Source organism: Rhineura floridana, chromosome 10 (assembly GCF_030035675.1).
Source record: "Rhineura floridana isolate rRhiFlo1 chromosome 10, rRhiFlo1.hap2, whole genome shotgun sequence".
NCBI lineage: Eukaryota > Metazoa > Chordata > Lepidosauria > Squamata > Rhineuridae > Rhineura > Rhineura floridana.
In genome coordinates, this window is record NC_084489.1 from 23647553 (window position 1) to 23668843 (window position 21291).

General features: G+C 40.1%; 1 protein-coding gene across 4 annotated transcripts in view; it reads right to left on the reverse strand.

Annotated features, from left to right (window-relative positions):
* The window catches only part of LOC133365555 (collagen alpha-6(VI) chain-like), a 106055-nt gene that overhangs the window by 29988 nt on the left and 54776 nt on the right, over positions 1 to 21291 (reverse strand). For 3 of the 4 annotated variants that reach the window (XM_061587624.1, XM_061587621.1, XM_061587622.1), the window contains exons 12-23: positions 16699 to 16791; positions 15158 to 15211; positions 15004 to 15075; positions 14781 to 14807; positions 12973 to 13017; positions 12838 to 12891; positions 11335 to 11397; positions 9579 to 9644; positions 8797 to 8850; positions 3152 to 3187; positions 1762 to 1866; positions 639 to 701 (exon numbers count right to left, since the gene is read on the reverse strand). In XM_061587624.1, the coding sequence (XP_061443608.1) occupies positions 639 to 701; positions 1762 to 1866; positions 3152 to 3187; positions 8797 to 8850; positions 9579 to 9644; positions 11335 to 11397; positions 12838 to 12891; positions 12973 to 13017; positions 14781 to 14807; positions 15004 to 15075; positions 15158 to 15211; positions 16699 to 16791 (732 nt within the window). The remainder of the gene's footprint in view (positions 1 to 638; positions 702 to 1761; positions 1867 to 3151; positions 3188 to 8796; positions 8851 to 9578; positions 9645 to 11334; positions 11398 to 12837; positions 12892 to 12972; positions 13018 to 14780; positions 14808 to 15003; positions 15076 to 15157; positions 15212 to 16698; positions 16792 to 21291) is intronic. The other variant, XM_061587623.1, reaches the window with a different exon arrangement.

A 21291-nucleotide genomic window follows, 5' to 3' on the forward strand; every position in this document is an offset into this window, starting at 1 on the left:
CTTTATGAGACAAGCAAAATCCTTGCCATAAAGGGCCATAGCTCAGTGGTAGAGTATTCAGTTTGCAGGCAGAATGTCCCAGGTTCAATCCCCAGCATCTCCAGATAGTGCTGGGAATGTCCCCCGTCTGAAACCCTGGAGAACTGCTGCTGGTCAGTGTCAACAATACTGAGCAAGATGGGCCAATGGTCTGACTCAGTAGAAGGCAGCTTCTTATGTTCCTATTCCATTGGCTTGATATTGAGAGCCAGTGTGATGTAATGGTTAGATTGTTGGACTATTATCTGGTTCAAATCCCCACTTAGCCTTGAGGCTCATGCGGTGGCCTTGGGCCAATTGCTGTCTCTCAGCCTAACCTCCCTCACAGGGTTGTTGTGATGATAAAGTGGGGAGGGGAGAACCATGTACACCACCTTGAGCTCCTTGGAGGAAAAGGTGGTATATAAATGTAATAAATTAATAAATTGCAAGTACAATTTTCTACACACAAACAGAAGGTAATGCACACACTGGTTGATCACAAATGTCATCCACAGCAGCTTCTGAGACCTAACAGTGGTCTTTCACATCACCAGCTAACAGGAGATTCCAACAGATGACCTTCTGCATTTAAAACATTGAATAGGATCAATATCCACCTGTGGACCTTGAAATCCTTGCTCCCCTTGTAAACCATTGGGACCAGGGGTTCCTTTCTGTCCCTGAAAGAAGAAATAATTTTTGTTGGTAACAATTTCCCCCAGTGAATATTATAATGATCTTCCTCCCCACCCCTTTAGTTTTTATAAAAAAATAACCACAACAATTTTTTATTCTATAGCAATATAATTTGGATTTAATTGGGATGGGCACAAATCTCATGTGGAAGATTTCAACAGGGGCCCACATAGCCCTGCTTTCCTTCTTCCCATGTGTGCACACTTACATATTCACACAGGCAGTACAACCTAGACAATAAGCAAAAGTAGTCTGCACCTTCCATTTCTTCATCTAGTCCTCCTTTTCCACCCAATGTAAGCTTTGCTCACAGCGTGAAAAACTTGCAGGGCTTGGAGAGGGAGGGCAAGATGGAGATATGGGAAGCACACATAGACTTCCAAAGTCAAAGTAGGTGTATGCTAGATATGTGGCTGCAAATGAAGTCCCAGCTACTTGGGGGTGGGAGGACATCTCTGTTCCCAATATGCTGGGAGCCCTGTGTGGTGCTTTTCTAGCTAGGATCATTCAACCACATCCTTGTAATCAAGTAAGAAAAAAATCTTGACCTACAGCTGCATACCACATATCTGGTGAATGTCTAGTTTGTTCATTATTCTCCCCAACACCCCATTATCCTGCCTGCTTATCAGCAGGAAGACTAGATTTCTCACAAAACAGTGAAAAATATAGAGGAGAAATTACAGGGCATCCCCTTTTTTTGTTTCAACAATTCTCTGAATCCTTTCTCTCCAGTTCTACACCTATCCCTATTGTCAGGGTGCAGGGTTGGGGTCCTGGGGATTCAGAAGAACTGGAGAGAAGGGAGGGGGTCACTTCGCCAGAGTGGAGTGAAGACGAAGCAGAGGAAATTCCAGAGATAGAGTTGCCTAGCAACGGGGACCTTGAAGGCTTCACAGTCTTAGAGCCTTCCCTTGAAGTTCCCACGCCTCCTCCTCTCCGAAGTTCAGAACAGAAGGGGGAAGAGGGAGGGCCGCCCAAGACAGAGACAAGCGAAGAAAAAACGCAAGACAGTTTAAAACCTGCCCCCCCTTTCCCCCATACCAGAGTCGGAGACTTCAGAAGAGGAGGGGCCCGTGCTTCCCCCGTCGCCGCGTACTCGAAGACAGTTGAAAAGACAAGAAAGGAGGGGGGGAAGGAGGGTGGTGACTGAGGGGACATTGAGGCAGAGTGAAAGACTTCACGCCCGTTTGGCCCCTTCTTAAGAGACAGGAGGGAAAGCAGTTCCTTGCTCTGTCAACTCTCTTTCTACGTCGCAGGACCTGTATCTCTGTGTTGCTTCATGAGAAGGCGCAGTCTCTGTTTGGATATTACCTTAATAAAAACTGAATTGCTTTCAACCACCAGTCTGATTCCTGAGTCCCATCCTGGGCCTGACACCTATCCACCACCACACACACTTCACTGGACTCTGCCCACTGAGCCTTCGCTGAGTTGTCATTATCTGTTGCATATTCAGGGATGGGCGAATATATCAATTACAGTTTCTCTTGGTTTCTCATTCTTCTAATCTATGCTGGTCTATGACTGTAATAAAGTTATTCATTCATTCATTCATTCTTCTAATCTTAAGTTCATTGCTCCTCATTGCCACATCAGTTTGCAATTTTTTAAAAAGGCTTCATGAAAATTCAGCAGCATTTTAGTGCGTATTTCTCCCAATGTATATATTTGTGTGAGCAATGTTGCCTAATCTACAATCTTCCTTAATATCATGCATTTTTAATATTCTTTACACAAACAATATGCATTTATATGCACACTTTGCCTTAAGATATGCATTTTTGTTCATTGTACTTGGCTTGAGATGTGCATTGCAAAATTCAGAGAAGTGTGAATTTTGAAGAATGCCTATATTAAAAAGGTATCCCCGCACTTGTAGTGCGAGTCATCTCCGACTCTTAGGGTGACGTCTTGCAACGTTTACTAGGCAGACCGTATAGATGGGGTGGGATTGCCAGTTCCTTCCCCGGCCTTTCTTTACCCCCCAGTATATGCCGGGTACTCATTTTACCAACCACGGATGGATGGAAGGCAGAGTGGACCTTGACCCCTTTTACCGGAGATTCGACTTCCTCCTTCCATTGGAATCAAACTCCGGCCGTGAGCAGAGCTTTTGGCTGCGTTACCGCTGCTTACCACTCTGCGGCACGGGGGATCTTAATGCCTATATTAGTTACTTTTTTTGCAAATTAGTAATTAGGGAGGTTCGCCTTTAAATGCAAACTGAATTGAATTTTCCCCCATTCCCACTCATATCTATGTTTTCAGACAGGATTATGGTGGTGTAAAAATGTCAGGTAATTTCATTTCCTATCAACCTGCTCCTCTCTCTTCAACTATTTTCTTCTTACTGACCTAGAGGATTAGGTGTCCCTGTAGGAATGTCTCATAGCAGACTTATTGAAACTGGTGAAATTAAGAAAAAACATACCTGTGGGCCTGGAACTCCTCTTCGTCCCTCAGGTCCCTGCAATAAAAAGAATACTTGTTACTTTACATGTCTTAACTTTGTTTCATGTTTAAAGAACATTCATAGGCCTGTTTTTTGAAGAGTGAGAAGAGTGAGTTTTCACCCGAGCTTGTAGCATTAAGAATTTGGTGCCTGAGTTTGCTTGTTTTCCTCTTCCTTCCCCACTCCTTTTCCCTTTCATGTCATGTCTTTTTAGGTTGTAAGGTACTGTGTTATTTTTATTTATATGAATGCCACATTGGAAGTTTTTGCAGCTGAAGAACTGCTTTGAATGAATGAATGAACAAATGAACATTTGTGCCAGAAACCCACTAACTCGAGCTTCATAAACCTATGGGAAAAATTACAAAACAAACTCCACCATGGATAGTCATGTCCTTTTGCCATAGCAGCACAAGCGATTGGTGGTTGCAAGTTTGGTAATCAAGATAAGAGTTCAGATAATATCAGAGTGAGTTTTGGATGGATGTGAAGCTTTGCATGTTTTCTTTGTATTATGGTTAATGCTATTTGTAACATTCTATGTTATCTAGGGTTTGTTAATACAGTTGCATTTCTCCAATCTGTTTTCCTTAATGACCGCTCTATCCCAAAAATTGTATGTCAGCAACTTGACCCTAATGATTGCTGACCTCTGAGGAATTTCTCTCCAAGGGCCAAAAGTGTAAGGAAGAAAAAGATTTGTCCAAAAGATTCTTATTTGGAGCATTCCAAAACAATTTTAAAATCCACAGGGGCACACATTATCTTGCAGTTTTCCCTATTACTAATAACAGATGCTGCCAGTTCATACGGCCAATGTGGTAAAAAGAGTCTCATTCCAGTTAGATGGGTCTCTAGTCTCTATAAAGCCCTGTTCAGGTGGTCAAAATAGGACTTATGTGTGGAGCCGAGAGTGTGCATGTGCACAATAATTCCACCCTGGTCACCTTCCATTTATTCAGGGTGACTTTCTGCTGCAGGGAAGCCTCTTGTACTCATAAAGGCTTTCACTCAGGCACACACTCCCCACCTCACATGTTTAGTTAAACCCAATTATCAGTGTCTGTGCTAGACCTCAGTGGGCCCTTGACACAGTGCCACCAATAGCCCATTCCCCCCAATGTCCCCCATGCAGCCAATTCTTCCTCTTCTCCTGATACATATTCTTACTTTTTTCTTCTTCATCACTGCAACAGCAGTGGCAGCACTAGCGGCTTCTCTATCACATCTCTTTTCTGCCTCACTTTGGGTGGGCTCTGAGAAATAGCTAAGAGGATCCTTCTTCAGAGCCAGGCACTCTGAGGTTTAGAAAAACTTTTTTAAAATTCTGAGTTTAAAAAACCTTTCTAGACACTGCACCAAACCACAGGAGCAGCACAGGCATTCTCCTGGTCACATCACCCAAAATGTCTGGAGGACCATGTTGGCCTTTTTCAGAACCCAGGCTAGGTGAGGCAGGGAGATGGAGGTGGATGGTCACTGTGAATGGGAGCCAGGCTTGGCCTTCATTCAAAACCAGCTCCTGCACAGTGCTCCTGCTAAAATGCATCTGGACTGTGATCCAGCAGTAGGGTAGTGAGTGAGTGCGCAGCACATTTGGGCTAGCTTTCTGAGCCCTGTGGCCCTTGGCCAGTGACTGTGAATAAATATTTCGATCAAAGATCAGTACATAGAAACATGTAATTAAAATCATATAAAATACATAAAATCACGAGTGAATAAAAAATACAAAATTACAATCAGTATAAATTTCCTATATAAGATCATTTATCACTGTTTTCTGGCATGCAATAGCAGCAGCACAGAGACTGTCCACTCTTGCTGTAACCTGTGGATTCCTGTCTCAATAAATACGTTAAATAGAACTCGCTGGGTATGTCTGGAATGCTCTGTAAAATTGGGGTAATAAAAGAGTAACGGAGATCCCTATAAAAGGTGCAATAGCATGACCTACAGTTTCCACTTCCTCTATTCCACATGGACAGACCCTTTTGTGATAAGGTACCCCTCTATATCTTCCCTCCAGAAGGGCAGATGGAAGTACATTGAACCTGGCAGCTGTAAAAGCTCTTCTATATTTAGGGATATTCAAGTTTGTTAAATAATGCATAGGCACCAGTGCTCTCTTGTTATCCCTGAACTCAGGGAGCCTGCCAGCAAGACTCAAGTGATTTTGTAGTTTTATATCCCAAATTTGCTGTTGGATAGTAGTTTTTGCTTTAGCATATCCAAGAGCGAGAAGAGCATAAGGGGTGAATCCCAGATTTTGCAAGTTCTCAAACAGTGAGCTTTTCCATCTTGACTGATATACATCAATTAATGTCAAAGGGGCCAATTAATTAATTAATTAATGTCAAAGGGGCCAGTGACTAACCTGGGTGACTGCTGGTACTGGGTTTGCCCATTACAAATGCCTGAAGAGGGCTTGCGTGACAATATTTTGCAAACAGTGTACAGGATAGGTTTGCCAGGTCTCTGATTTTCACCCAGAGACTCTGGTTTTTGGGGGTCCTTTCCAGGTCTCCAGGTGAGTCACCTTAATCTCCAGATTCTTAGCTTTAATTTTTTTTGTTTAAAAAAGTAACTTTCTAGGTAGTCTGGTTAAAAAAAAAAAGCAGTTAGGCAGGGCCTACTTAGGTGTCACTGCTTTTATTTGGCAGGAAACTAATACTTTTTAAAAAAAATGTTCTGCAATGGCCAACTGGTTTTGACAATAAATTATTATATGGGGTGCATGTATTTTTAGATCTCCAGTGTGTGTGTATATGGAATATTTCTAACAACACTGTGAGGTAGAGTTAAAAACCAAGGCAGCTCACAAGAAATAAAGTCATTTAAAATCCAATAACCATAAAACAAGTATAAAGCAGTTGCAAAATAGCTTAGTGTGGCATGATTCTGAATTTTGGATTGGGTGAGTGAAGTTGCTTATCACTGAATTCGAGTCCTGTGCATGCTTCCGAGTAAACCCCATTGAATAGATTGGAACTTGCTTCTCAGTAAACATGCATAGGATTACACTATAAATACCTTTATATTTGTGTAAATAATAAACATCTTTGACATTCATGCTTATATAAATATTTCTTCAGACTATGTCTTGATATGTACCTGATTTCACACTATGGTTGTAACTGATTATTTATAAATTATTTCCTCCACATTTTAAGTATGCTCTTCTTCCTTGGGGTGGTCATGGTCCCCTTCTGTTGTTTTGATCCTGAGCGGAAGATTAGGCTGAGAGATGGTGTGTAGCCCATAGTCACCCAGTAAACTTTGTAGCTTATTTCCATTTTAAAATTTAATTAAAATGATTTATATGCAGGCAAAGTTTATGAAGTAATGCAGATTCACATAATACATTTAAAGCAGATACAATTCACATTTAAAGTACATGACTTCCCCCAAAGAATTCTGGGAAGTGTAGTTTCCCCCTCACAGTTATAGTTCCCACCACCCTTAACAAACTACAGTTCCCTGGATTCTGTGGCAGGATTCATATGCTTCAAATGTATGTTGAATGTGCTTTAAATGCAGGGTGTGGATCTGCCCTAGTATGCTGTGCATTCATTAGTGAATTGAAAATAACAATTTTAAAAGATACTTTTCAAACAGGGCTGTAGCTCAGTGGTAGGGCACATGCTTTGCATGCAAAGGTCCAAAATTCAATCTTTGGAAGAGTCTATTGCCTTGAATCCTGAAGAGCCAATAGTAGTCCCATGTCATCAGTACTGAGATAGATGGTACCACATGGCCTGACTCGGTATAAAAGAGGAAAGAGACCCAAGGGCCACAGTGACTCAGAAATTTATTTATGTATTTTATATACAACATTTATATACAGCTTTATTGTAAAAAAAACCCTCAAAGCAGTTTACAAAAGGAATTAAAACAATAAAACTATAGGCAAAAACAGTTAAAAACATTCAAAATAATATAACTAACAATGAGTTAAAAACAGATAAAAAACATAATAGCTTCTACATGTCTGGATACGTTTGCCTAAACAAAAATGTTTTTAGCAGATTCCAATATGAGCACAATGAAGGTGCCTGGCTAATGTAAATAGGCAGGAAGTTCCAAGTGTAGGTACTGCCACACTAAAGGATCAATTTCTTACAAGAGCAGAATAAGTACTATGTGAAACCCATAACGTGGAAAACATAACTTCAACTTGGCCTAGTAGCAAATTGACAACCAGTGCAGATTTCAGAGCAGAGGTATTATAGGGTCTCACTCATGTCAGCAATCGTGCCACAGCATTCTGCACTAACTGCAGCCCCCAAATCAGGTTGTGTTGCATGGGGATTTCTGTGACCTTGGCTGACTGGTTGCCAGGATCGTTTAAGTTTTGGTTAGGAACCCTGACTGATTGTGGGATGCTGAGTTTTCTGTCTTACTCATAGAAATCTTCTTGTGGTTGGTATGGTATTGCATTTAGGAAATCATCACTGTCTTTTGTTTTTATTTTTCTATTTGCATTTCATTTACCTCTGACCTTACTCCCTTACATCCATAGAAGCAGCAACAGTGGTTCCATGTGGTCAGCTCAACCTCCTGAAACCCACTGATGATGCACCTTGTTATTTGCATGATGGTTTGTATCTTGCCCAATACTGGTAAAAGAGAATTCACATGCTGAGAAGTGTGGCTTCAATTGCTATTGTTCCCAATCTACTGCCTGTGAAGCTAGACCAAACCATGTGTTTTCTCTCTGTCAAAATTACTCACTGGAATTGGGTTGGCTGTCAAAGGGAGTTTATAGAAACCCATAGAGAACGCAGGAAAGAATAGAGAATTTAACTCTTACTCATTTCTCAAACGTCTCTCTGCAGTGAAGGGTCAAGTCTGTAAAGAGGTTTGGAACAGCCATGTTAAAAGGCAGCCAGGGCACTCCAGACAGGGGGTTGCCAACCCCACTTTCATATGGATATTGTTGCAGAAGATCCCTAGTTAAGCCTTACCAACAGCACAATCCTAACCATATCTACTCGAAAGTAAGTCCTGTTGAGTTCTATGGGACTTAGTTCCTTAGTAAGTGTGTTTAGAAATGCAGCCTTCAGGGGCATCCATTTTTACTCCTGAGTGCTCTCATCCAACATTTCCACAACACTAGGCTCCCTTCTTCCTTCAATGGCCTTCTGGTGACTGGGCTGGCCTGAGGGCACTTAAACCCTTCTTGCCAGACGCAAGCAGACTAGATTAAATGTTCCTTGCCCAGGTTCTCTAAGCAGGTGAGAAGGAGTGATCCTGTTACTTTAGCTGGACCTGGAAGCAACCTCATTTAGCTAAGATTACTATCTTAATTTCTAATCAGAGAAATTTTTTTGTTTGAATGTTATGCTCCAAGCAACTGTGGTTGATGCTTAATGTATCATGCTTAATGACATCACTAGGGCACACCCTCTATGAAATCACTAGGGCACACCCCCATGATATCACTAGGGCACGCCCCTGAAATCTCAGGGTTGTGGATGCTTCTGACTTAGCAACCCTAGTACAGGAAAATAAGTTCTTCTCCAGTGAAAGACAGACGTTATGGATTCTGAAGTCCTGATTTAGTTTGGAATTCTCTTAATCTTTTCTTTACTAAGAAAAGCCATCTTATCTACATTCATTCTTACTCTGTTTCCTGGAGATCCTGCCACGCCTGTTAAACCTATTGATCCTCTTTCTCCCTGTGGATAGAGAATTTAATTTTATGTTATGATTTAACAGCAATTATTGTGACTCCTTAATCTTTCAACTTTTCATACTTTGCAGTTCTGCTGGGAAAAACACATAAAAAATAGTCACACAGATCACTTTGGTGGGGAAACATGCTTGAAATAATATGAATAAAAACTGGAAATAGAGACAACTAAGGATCAAGTCACACTGACTATTTGTCACATGACAACTACTTCTATCAAATGGTAGCAGTAGTGTGTGAAATAGCTATCAAATTCACTGTTGGAACAGTTACTACTGTTATATCTGTAATGTTCCGGCTGTATCAAGTTTTACATTTGTCAGTTAATAACTTTGTCTTCAATTGATTCCATGTAATTGGCTCTGTCTAGCTTTGTTTGTGGATTTCTCATTTCACCCCCACAAGTCCTCTGCCCAAATGACTGGGAGAGTCAGATGCTTTTTGCTGATTATTATAGAAATTGTTAGACAATTATCTCAGCGATTAGCCAAATTACATAGGAAGAATATGTAACACATTTTTACCAGGAATACTTCCATTAAATTATTTAAAGATTCACATTTAAACCTGTGATTACTGAATCAAATTATTCATCACAGCAACTTATCCATTAGGCTTGTAGTCTTATTGAGGTATTCATCACTACTTTGTAATAAGGATGACACTTTCAAAAACAAATAAGCCATAAGCAAAGCCATAATTAGCAATAGTTACCGCACTCCCTCGCATCCCTTTGGGACCCTTTCCTCCTTCTAAGTCATTGTCCACTCCAGAATTTCCCTGAATACATAAAAAGTTAAGTTTTTCTTTTATGAAAATAAAGCCATGTCTTTCTCAAACTGCTTAATAATATGCTAAGAAAGGCAAAGTTGTGGTAGTTTCTTTATATGTACAGAAATACCATAATCAGTTTTCATATTTCCACTGAACTCTTGCCAGATTCAATAGAAAGGTGGGGGCATGCTCACAATTCTGAGTACCATAATTAATGTCTGGAAGAATATTCCCATGATTGGCTATTTTTGTGTGATGGTGTGTCTGTATCTTTAGATAGATAATGTTTAACTTGGCCTTTTCCTACCTCACATGCCGTTGTTGATTATGAGCCACAGTTGCTTGGTCTCCGTGCTCCCATGACCCTAGGCACATGGCTTACTATATGTTTCATGACATGATCTTACGATGTGCATGAGCACTAAAATCCATCAGCATTGGGCTAATTAGTTAACAATGCAAGAAAAGATTCCATTCTCAGACCTCTAATTCTAGATAATGTTTCTTATAACCACTGAAGTGGCCTCCCTTTATTGAAGGATGGTTTTAGATGAATTGATGTTAATATTGTGATTGGTGATTGTATATGTTTTATATTGTATTTATATTGCTGTACGTCGCCCAGAGTGTCTGTTAACTCAGACAGATGGGCGACTAACAAATAAAATGTTATTGTTATTATTATTATTATTATTCTCAAATTCGTTTCACTTTTGATGAATTATATTTAACAGAATAAATGGTTATTACATGCTGCATAGACTAGGATCATGGAAAGAAGAAGCAACGATTGTGATATCAGACACGGTTTTCTGGCCAACTTTATCACCTAACTACAATTACATGCGTAATTACACTTGAGCTCTTTGCAGTAGTGTAGAAATGGATGTTATTAATTCACTGGCATGGGAATAAATAGTCCCATTTCTTCTTGTGGGAGGAATTGTGTGGTCTCAGGGTTCAGGGTGTGAGCTAACCTTGAGTTATATGAAGTTCATTGCTGAAATCTTATCACAGCAATGACGCCACCATCTGGGAGGGAGAAGAGAGCAAAAAGAAACTGATTGCAGTGGCCCACTGGAAATATGAGTCAAGTGGGAGGTATCTCCAGGGCCAGCTCCCCTCCGCTCCCCTTCCGCGATCCACGGAAACAGTGGGAGGGATCGCAGGACAGGAGCTTCTGAGCCGCCAGCCATCCCGTCCCATCCCCCCCGCTTGACCTACCTTTCCGCATGTAGGTTTGCCATCAATAAAATGGCAGCAGAGGCTTCAGCCCCTTAGGGAAACCTCGGCCTCCATCTTGATTGATGGCAAACTGCAAAAAACAGCAGAGAAAAAGGTAAGTGAAGTGGGGGGATGGCGGGTGGTTCGGAAGCTCTTGTCCCACGATCCATGGCTCCTGTCCTGCTTCCATGGATCGCAGAAGGAGAGCGGAGGGCCCTCTGTAGCTCCGAGGGCCCTCGGGCCAGTGCCCAACCTGATCGCCCTTTGGAACTGGCCCTGGGTTTCTCCATGAGTGGTGCACTTAAGACAGCAGCAGATTTGGCAATCCTACACGTCCTTGTGTCTCTGAAAAACTCTAGCAAACCAATTAAGAGGGGCTGCTGATACACTTTTTAGTACATTATGGATGAAATCAGAAACTGCAACCACAAAATATATGGTATAGTACGTTTGTGGAGTGAAAAGATCTTACAGGATCTCCTTGGAAGCCTTTTGGACCATGGTCACCAGGAAGTCCTCTTGGTCCCGTGCTGCCCTGAAGATGCAAAACAAGTGTGAAAATCTCCCAAATGGGCCAAAAATAGCTTTTGAAATTATCTGTGCTTTTGTAACCTTGAGGATGTACTATTCTAATATTCTTTACACAAGGCAGCACTTGAACATGACCCAGAAGCTGCAGGTCACACAAAATGCCACTGCTCATCTCATAATGAATATTGGGAGGTGAGGGTGTAACCAACCTGTTTTGTACCAGCTGCACATCATGCCTGTTAGTTTCTGGACCCAATTCAAGATACTGATGCTTACCATTAAAGGCCTCCATTGCCTGGAACCAATATGCATGAGGGACCACCTGTGCCTGCATGAGCCTCCACCTCTCCTTGTTCTGCTAGTAAGACTGCTCTGCTAGTAAGACTGCTCTGTACGCATTCACTACATGAAATGAAAATCATTGGTAAGAAGCTGGACCTTCCCTGAAGTAGCCCTCAAGGCTGTGCAATGGTATCCTGGCGGAGGTCAGATATTCCCCTTCTCTTTTGGCCTTTCGGTAGGACTATAAAGGCAATTTATTTCATATGACTTTTGGCTGACTGATTCTTACATATTGGCTGTTATAACTTTCAGTGGTGGCTGGAACATGCTAGCTAATATCGTTATATCTAGTTCTATGTTGTTTAAAATGCAATGTTATACCATTATAAACAACACAGAACAGTTTTACTTATTTTTTAAAAAATGTGTTTTGTGTGCCTTCAGGTGTCATTAGATTGGTGTGAAATAGCATGATTTACTGAGAGTTATTTTGCTTGGGGCCCCTGGTAGATTTTGTAATATTTAGAATTTCACAAAAAGTATAGCAACTTTCCAGTGGGAGCTGCCACTCAACACCTGCGGTTTAGGAAGCTTCTTTTGGAATGAGATGCCCTCCCCACAAAGTTCAAAGATCACACTGTCCACAGTGTGGCTCTTGTCAAACTTTTGTTCCAACATTTTACAGATGAAATAGAAACATTCTTGTGCATGACTGTTAGAGCTTTGAAGTCATTAGGGCAAAGGCTGTAGAAGTTACCACAGCAAGGGGGGTGTCCTACATTAGACTTTTTTCTCTGAGGTCAGACTTGTCTTTCCTTGACCCTCAGAGGGGAGATCCAATGTTTCTTATGGCTCCAAGGATGCCTTCCTCCCACCCAGACCTTTGGATTACAAAGTTAAAGTGTTACGGGATTCAGATGTGAGAATTAAACAATGTTACAGTAAAAACCCTTATCCTACAGTAGAATCTGATGATATTTCACCCCAGTGTTTCCACTGAGATATATACAATTTTTTTATATTTTAGGAAACACAACTATCCAAAACTTTTTATTAGCCTGTGCTAATTCCTTTTCTTTGATAATTTATGTAAAACTTTCCACTGGCTTTCCAACTCTGCTCAAAGTCAAGCTTGAAGCAATAATAGAATTTAAAATGATACCGGCAAGCCTGGTTCCCCCGTTTCTCCTTTCAGTCCTGAGAGTCCAAGTGATCCCTTGAAGAAGATAAAAAAAGAAAGAAATTATTTTATCAGTTTTAAGAAGAGTGGGGCACAAGGAGATGGAAAATAACTTACCTCTTCTCCTGGAATTCCATCAACCCCAGCAATTCCATTCTCTCCCTAAGAGAACACAATCAGGTAATATGAGTTACATTGCTACTCAGAATAATCATCCTCCATAAACAGTCCAACAAAAGTGAAACTTTTGACCAAATCCAAATAAGGGATTTCTGTAATAGTGTTGGTTACTTTTTAGAGTGCCCCTCAATGACCAATTGTCACTTTATTCTCCATTCTAAAATTTTTAATGTTATCACTGTCTTTGGTTTCACAATTTGGTCCCTTTACCAATATCCTTTTCATCTCATTATCAAACCATCTGATGTCATAACCTCAGCTCACAACTATAGAATTTAAAATATACAACTAAGCAGATAGATTACATTAGGGATGGGGAAGCTGTGGCCTTCCTGATCTCACTGAACTACAATTCCCATTATCCCTGATCGTTGGCCATGCTGGTTTGGGCTGATGGGAAATGGAGTCCATCAACATTATGGTTGGGGACAGGTTTCACATCTCTGGTTACATCATTCCACCATATCTACACAGCAAGTTTATCTCTCCCATAACATTAAGAATTCAGGGTTTTTGAATTGCTAGTAATAAGAAACGTGTAGATTGGGGAGTCAAAAAACTCAGTTCTGGCAATTGTATACACAATATGGACCAGAAGGTTTTGAGTCAGATCTTCCTAGGTCATCGCTATATACTGTATGCTTATCCCAGATTTAAAGCCCCTAATTTTCTCAGTTGCTCTCTGATTGCAGAGGTAATAGAAGAGGGAACAGTGCTGAGCTGTGGCTAGTGATGGGGGCATGATGGGCAATGATTGACAGTGGGTGTGGCATGTCAGGAAAGCCTGGTAGGCCAAATTAGGCTCATAGGCTGGAGATTCCTCAGTGCTGATGTAGGGCTTTCTCTTGCGATTAGGAATCTACCTTTGCCTATAAGAAGTCATACTCCTGCCCAGAATTAGCCTCTTTTCTAATACTCCATGTCTAATAGATGAATTAGCTCCAATTATTCTTTCCTTCAGATCTGTCCTTGATAAATCGAATGTCAAACTGGAGGGCAAACTACACTTGATATGGCAAATGCATATAACAAAGCCCCATTTTAAAACAATAACTATGTGCCTTGTACCATGTGCCTTGGCAAGGTTTTGACTTTGAAAGGGTAATACAGTAGGGCCCCACTCATACGGCGGGTTAAATTCCAGACCCCTGCTGAAAAGCAAAACCTGCCGAAAACTCCATCAATAAAATGGTGCCCGAAGTCAAAATGGTGCCCGAAGTCCGAAAAACACCATAAAAGTGGAACAAGCACCGTATGAGTGGGGCCTTACTCTAATTGAAAACCTCCATATTAGCGGAATGCCAAAAAGTGGGTTGTTGAAAAGCAGGGCCCTACTGCAGTGTGGGGGAAGAGGTGCTTAACTTTCCTTGCCACCCATTTTCCTATTCAACCCCCCTTTCTCTTATAGTTTTCATATTTATATTTATGATAATAAGTGTGTCTATGGAACCTCATGGTGTGGAAAGCACTTGTGGGGATTTTGAACAGAAAAAAACAGTTGGTGAGGAACAAGTTAAGTGATCTCTCTCTCTGTTGTCACAATCTCTGATTCTTGAGGCTGTTCCTCATTTAAAAAATATAATGGTGCTTTGCTATACTTATTTTATATAATATGTAGATTGCCCCTTACTAATATTTTATTATTATTCTGACTCCCTTATTCCAGGAATAGGTTTACAAATCTCATAATACATGCACCAAACAATTATTAAGATTTTGCAGACAGCAACATTTTCTTACTGTACCTTTTCTCCTCTTGGCCCTTGTAGCCCCTGAAATATTGAAACAGGTATTTAGTTAATGACAAAATAAAACATAATAAAAATCAGTCTCCTAATTAGGATTGTGTACACACCATACATTTAAATCATATTTAAAGTACATTTTCCCTACAAAGAATCCTGAGAACTGTAGTTTGTTAAGATTGCTGGGAATTTGATTAGGTTAATTGTTTAGATATATTCCTACCTTCACTCCTCGATTGCCTCGGTCTCCCCTATGGCCTTGGTGTCCCTCTGGCCCAGGAATTCCTCTGTGTCCCTAAAACAGAAAGACAGAAAGTCAGTGGAAACAACAATCCTACTAAGAACTGAAAAATTACTTCAGAGCTGATATAACTTACTGGCTCTCCATCTTCTCCTATATATCCTGGATGGCCACGAAGACCTTTAGATCCCTGAAAATAAAATGTTAATGAAAAAGGTAAATATTGAAATTGGAGAAGCATTCAGGTGAAATGCTTTATCTAAGAATGGATAGATATTTACTGATATAATCTTATAATTGCCACTTCAGTTATTCAGTTTCCTATTCTAAGAAGATGGGTTAAGCAACAAAGCAGTACAGAAGATCTACATGCAAGTTGGAACCTCTTTTGTGTTATGTAAATAAGAAAGGGTGTCATGTATTACAAGTGTTTGTGTGGGTTATTACAAAGTTTACGGTTGCTGAAATTCATCACTGCATGGAATACTGCCTTCATTTCAGCTGTAGTGGACTGTAAGAATAAATCAATAAGAAATCTCAAATGTAACTTGGCTGCATTTCTGTTTCCCCTGATTCCCATTCAGCAAGTTTGTATGAACCAAACATTGGATAAAAATGTTATTTTATCAGTGACCTATTAACTCCTTGAATGATAATATTATAAAACTGGTAAAGGCTTATGTTGGGAGATATGGTATGTGGAAAGGAGTCAGCATGCATAGATGGTTGTAGTATGTAGTCATAAAAAATGTTTTGTTAAATTTTATAAAACAAGTGTCAGGAATTTCATTGTCTTTGAATTCAAATACTAGTAGACAATATTAATTCATCAGTTCCAATGGACCTGGTGAATTAATAATGATCATGTTATCATTAACAAGAATAGCTATCACTTATTATTGGAGATATGTAAAAGTATGAACCATGCTACAATTGCTATATATGATCTGAGTTATTGCTTTTATGATGAAGCATACAAATTGCATTAATTAACGAAAGGTCAAAGAAACTTTAATTTTGCAAGGTATTGCATCTGGTCATGTCATATATTTTGTAAAACAAAATAATTAGAGTTGATGTGATCAAATTTCTTCTATTTTGCTAAACAAATGGATGGGGAATCAATGGTTTAACCCCATCAGAGTCTTGTACAGAGTTGCTTATCCAAATATTGGTAATTGTATTGGATATTTATTGAGAGATAGCACATTTCTGAATGGGATTTGCAATTACTGGAATCATTGCAAAGCTGCAAATGAATATATTAAAAAACTGATTAGATTTAATATTTATTTAATGAATAGTTACACACCCAATTACATAATAAAAAGTGGTAACAAGTATTTTAAAAAGCATTTGGAAACTGCAAAGTTTTTTTGTTCCAGCAAAGCTACCAAATTGCATATTTGTCCTATAATTTACCATTTTTTATTGTTTAGAAATAATAATACTATTTAGAAATAATATTATTAGAATTAATAATGAAATTTACATTGTTATAATATCAAGTAATGGTATGGTCCCTAATTTTGTAGACTTTATGGAAAACTGAAACAAAAGGGGAAATAAAAATTTAAATAAAAATTTAAATTTCTAATGTGGCCACAAGTTGAACTTTTTTCAATCCAAACTACATTTAACTGTGGTCTAAATTCAATGATGTATCAAGAACCTTACCTGTGGTCCCATTTTCCCTTTTTGTCCACGAGGGCCTTCTTCTGCCATACAGGTACAAAATGAACAGCAGCATGTTCTCTCAGCAATTTGTTCCTTGAAAACAGGAAATTGCCATAGATAAAACATCTCTTTTTAGAGTATTCCTGTACCTCTAACACTGATGTGAACTGAAATCATTGCACCCCATACTGATTGCTGGTATGATGACATAAAGGTATTAGGGGTGCTAGGTGTCTAGTTTTTGCCCGGAGACTCTGCATTTTTGGGGTCCTCTCTGGGTGTCCAGGTGAGTCAGCTTAATCTCCAGACTCTCAGCTTTCATTTTTTAAAAAAATTAAGTTTCCAGGTGGTCTGGTGCATGAGATATACACCAAAACATCATCCCCGCCGCACAACTTCTGTGAAATGATCTCTTAGCTGGCTGCCCTAACCCCGCCCTTTCAGGTTTGTAGCCGATAAGTGAAGTCAGGGTTGTGATTGGCAAAGGATTTCTGGGCCTCCAGGCAGTACCTAAACTCCATTCCAAAGACAGAAAACTATTGTTTTTTCCTACTTATCTGAAAATCTCATAAATTGAGTAAGTATGTAGCTTTCAGCAGTACCAAAAGTCTTTTTTTTCTCTTATGTGCAGGAGTGAAACTACTTTAAATTTTCCTGGGCTGCTGAAGAGGGCAATGTTTTGAAAACCTTCTCAATATGAAGCTTTAATCCAGTACTTGCTTTTCTGCAATGCTAATGCCACATACCTGGAGTAAATCCCATTGAATTCAATAGGACTTACTTTTGAGTAGACATGGTTAGGATTGTGCTGCAAATTAATGGGATTTTTGAGTGATCATAGCAAAGGATTGTGCTTATGTTGTAAATCTTTCTCTCCCCTTCCAATCCTATATTTAAAGCAATTAGGCAGGGCTTACATAGGTATCACTGCTTTTATTATGTAGGAAACTAATACTGATTTTATTTTATTTTTTTAAAATGTTCTTCAATGACCAACTGGTTTTGACAATAAACTATTATATGGAGTCTAGGTATTTTTACATCTCCAGTATGTGTAGGGTTGCCAAGTCAGAAGCATCCCAAACCCTGAGATTTCAGGGGTAGGCCCTTCTGATGTCATGGGGTGGGCCCTAGTGATGTCACAGGGGTGAGCCTGAGTGATGTTATTAAGCATGATACTTTAAGCATCAAGCACAGTTGCTTGGAGCATACAATTCAAACAATAACATTTCTCTGATTGGAAAGTAAGAAATCTTAGCTAAAAGATGGAGCCTGGGTAGGAAACATTTAATCTAGCCTACTTGCTTCTGGAAAGAAGGGTTTAAGTGCCCTCAGGCCAGCCCAGTCACCAGAAGACCATTGCAGAAAGAAGGGAGCCTAGTATTGTGCAGATGTTAGATGGGAGCACCAGAGCTTGGAAGTAACTCGTTATTTTTAACGAGTTACTTTTAATTTGTTACAATTTTAAATAACGAGTGGGTAATTCCATTACATTTGGCAAGTAACGGAACGAATAGTAATTTCCCTACTTTTCAGCTTCAACTTTAACATTTCCACGTTAGGTTGGACGTTACTTGGGGGCGGGAACAAGGGGAAGTCAGCTCCTGGCTGTGATTGGTTAACACAAGACATGTGCCTCACACTGATTGGACCTCTGCACAGACTGCCTCTTCCCTCGTGATCTGTGTTAGGAGGCACGAGGGAAGAGATGAATAGGCAGGGGGAGCCTGCTAGCGTCTGACTCTGAGAGGAAAAAATGGACGCCGGAGGAAAAAGCCAGGGCAAGGACAACAACGGAGGAGAAGGCTGCAGCAGAATGGCAAAGAGCTGTGGAGGTGAGTGATGATGATTTGTGTGTGTGTGTGCCCCGGTGTGTGTGTTTTCGGCTGGAGTCTCTGGTTTTGGGGGGGGGCTCCGGCTCTCTGGCTACCACCCCTTACTCTCTGGACTCTCCGCTTCAATTTAAAAAAAAATAAGTTTCTAGGTGGTCTAATTCCCGAGATATACACCAAAACGTAACCCCCCCTGCACAACTTTTTTTTAAACAGATCATGCTCTAGCTACAACTCCCATCAGCCCAATCCAGTGGCCATGCTGGCTGGGGCTGATGGGAGTTGTAGTTTAAAGTAACTTTTCAAAGCTCTGGCTGCAACCCTGCCCTTTCATGATTGTGAGTAAAGTGCAGACTTGTGTTTGTGTTGTAAATCTCTCTCCCTCCAACCCTATTTTTAAAGAAATTAGGCAGGGTTTATCACAGTTTTTATTATGTAGGAAACTAATACTCATTTTTTTAAAAAATGAATGAAGTTTATTTATTTATTTTTATTATTTTATTTATATCCCACCCTTCCTCCCAGTAGGAGCCCAGGGCAGCAAACAAAAGCACTAAAAACACTTTAAAAATCATAAAAACAGACTTTAAAATATATTAAAACAAAACATCTTTAAAAACATTTTTAAAATCTTTAAAAACATTTTTTTTAAGAAAAAGTTTAAAAACATATTAAAAAGCAATTTCAACACAGTCGCAGACTGGGATAAGCTCTCAACTTAAAGGACTTGTTAAAAGAACAAGTTCCTTATCACTTGAGGCTGCAGTTTTCCCTGGTTGAGTAAGCCCCATTGAATACATTGGGACTTGCTTCTGAGTAAACAAACATAGGATTGCACTATAAATATCTTTACAGGTTATATAAACATATTTGATAGTCATGCTTATATAAATATTTTCATAGAATCATAGAGTAGTAGAGTTGGAAGGGGCCTATAAGGCCATCAAGTCCAACCCCCTGCTCAATGCAGGAATCCAAATCAAAGCATTCCCGACAGATGGCTGTCCAGCTGCCTCTTGAATGCCCCCAGTGTCGGAGATCCCACTACCTCTCTAGTAATTAGTTCCATTGTTGTATGGCTCTAACAGTTAGGAAGCTTTTCCTGATGTCCAGTCGAAATCTGGCTTCTTGCAACTTGAGCCCATTATTCTGTGTCCTGCACTCTGGGATCATTGAGAAGAGATCCCGGCCCTCCTCTGTGTGGCAACCTTTCAAGTACTTGAAGAGTGCTATCGTATCTCCCCTCAGTCTTCTCTTCTCCAGGTTAAATATGCCCAGTTCCTTCAGTCTCTCCTCATAGGGCGTTGTTTCCAGTCCCCAGATCATCCTTGTTGCCCTCTTTTGAAACTGTTCCAGTTTGTCTGCATCCTTCTTGAAGTACAGAGACCAGAACTGGACACAGCACTCAAGATGAGGCCTAACCAGTGCTGAATAGAGGGGAGCTAATACTTCACATGATTTGGACACTATACTTCTGTTAATGCAGCCTGATATAGCATTTGCCTTTTTTGCAGCCACATCACACTGTTGGCTCATATTCAGCTTGTGATCAACAACAATTCCAAGATCCTTCTTGCATGTCGTACTGCTGAGCCAAGTATCCCCCATCTTATAACTGTGCATTTGGTTTCTTTTTCCTAAGTGTAGAACTTTTACTTCCACCCAGTTTTGTCATGCTGTGTCCCTATAAGTATCCAATTGCATACTATGGTTGTACAATACTTCCTTTACATTTGAAGTATGCCTTGGGGTAGTCATGGTTCTCCATTGTTTTCATCCTGAGGGGCAGATAGGCTGAGAAATGGTGAGTAGCCCATGGTCACCCACTACACTTTATAGCTTATTTTCATTTTGAAAAATTAATTAAAACAATTTACATGCAGGCAAAATTTATTAAGCTGATTCACACAATATGTGTAAAGCACATCCAACTCGCATTTAAAGCGCATGACTTCCCCTAAAGAATTCTGGGAAGTGTCATTTCCCCCTCACAGTTATAGTTCTCACCACTCTTAACAAACTGCAGTTCCCATGATTCTGTGGTGGGATTCATGTGCTTCAAATGGGTGTTGAATGTGCTTTAAAGGAATGGTGTGGATCTGCCCTAGGTATGATGTTCATTCAAGAGTGAATTGAAAAGAACAATTTCTTACTCTTACTCATTTTTCAGACCTCTTTCTGAAGTAAAGGGTCAAATCTGTAAAAACATTTGGAGCAGCCACATTAAAAGATAAGGGCAGGGTATTCCAGGCAGGGGGTTGCCAACCCTGCTTGGATATGGATGTCTTTGCAGAAGAACCCTAGTCAAGGTTTACCAACAGCACAGTCCAAACTATATCTACTTAGAAGTCAGTCCTGTTGAGTTCTATGGGGCTTAATCCCTTAGTAAGTGTGTTTAGAATTGCAGCCTTCAGGAGCCTCCATCTTTACTCCCCAAAGCTCCCATCTAACATCTCCACAACACTAGGCTCCTTTGTCTCTGCTGTGGCCTTCTGGTGACTGCCCTAGCCTGAAGGCACTTAACCCTTCTTGCTGAAAGCAAGTAGGCTAGATTAAATGTTCCCTACCCAGGCTCATATATATAAAATATAAACGGCATTTTGTCAAAAGTATTTTTGTCTACATTTTATACCTCATCCTTGGTTTTCCAAGCTTGGCATGGAATGCTTCTCATACAGAATTAATTTGAAATGCTGCATATTTATTATCATAATCATCATATTCAAAATAAAAAATATATGTACCGCCTTCAAGTTGATTC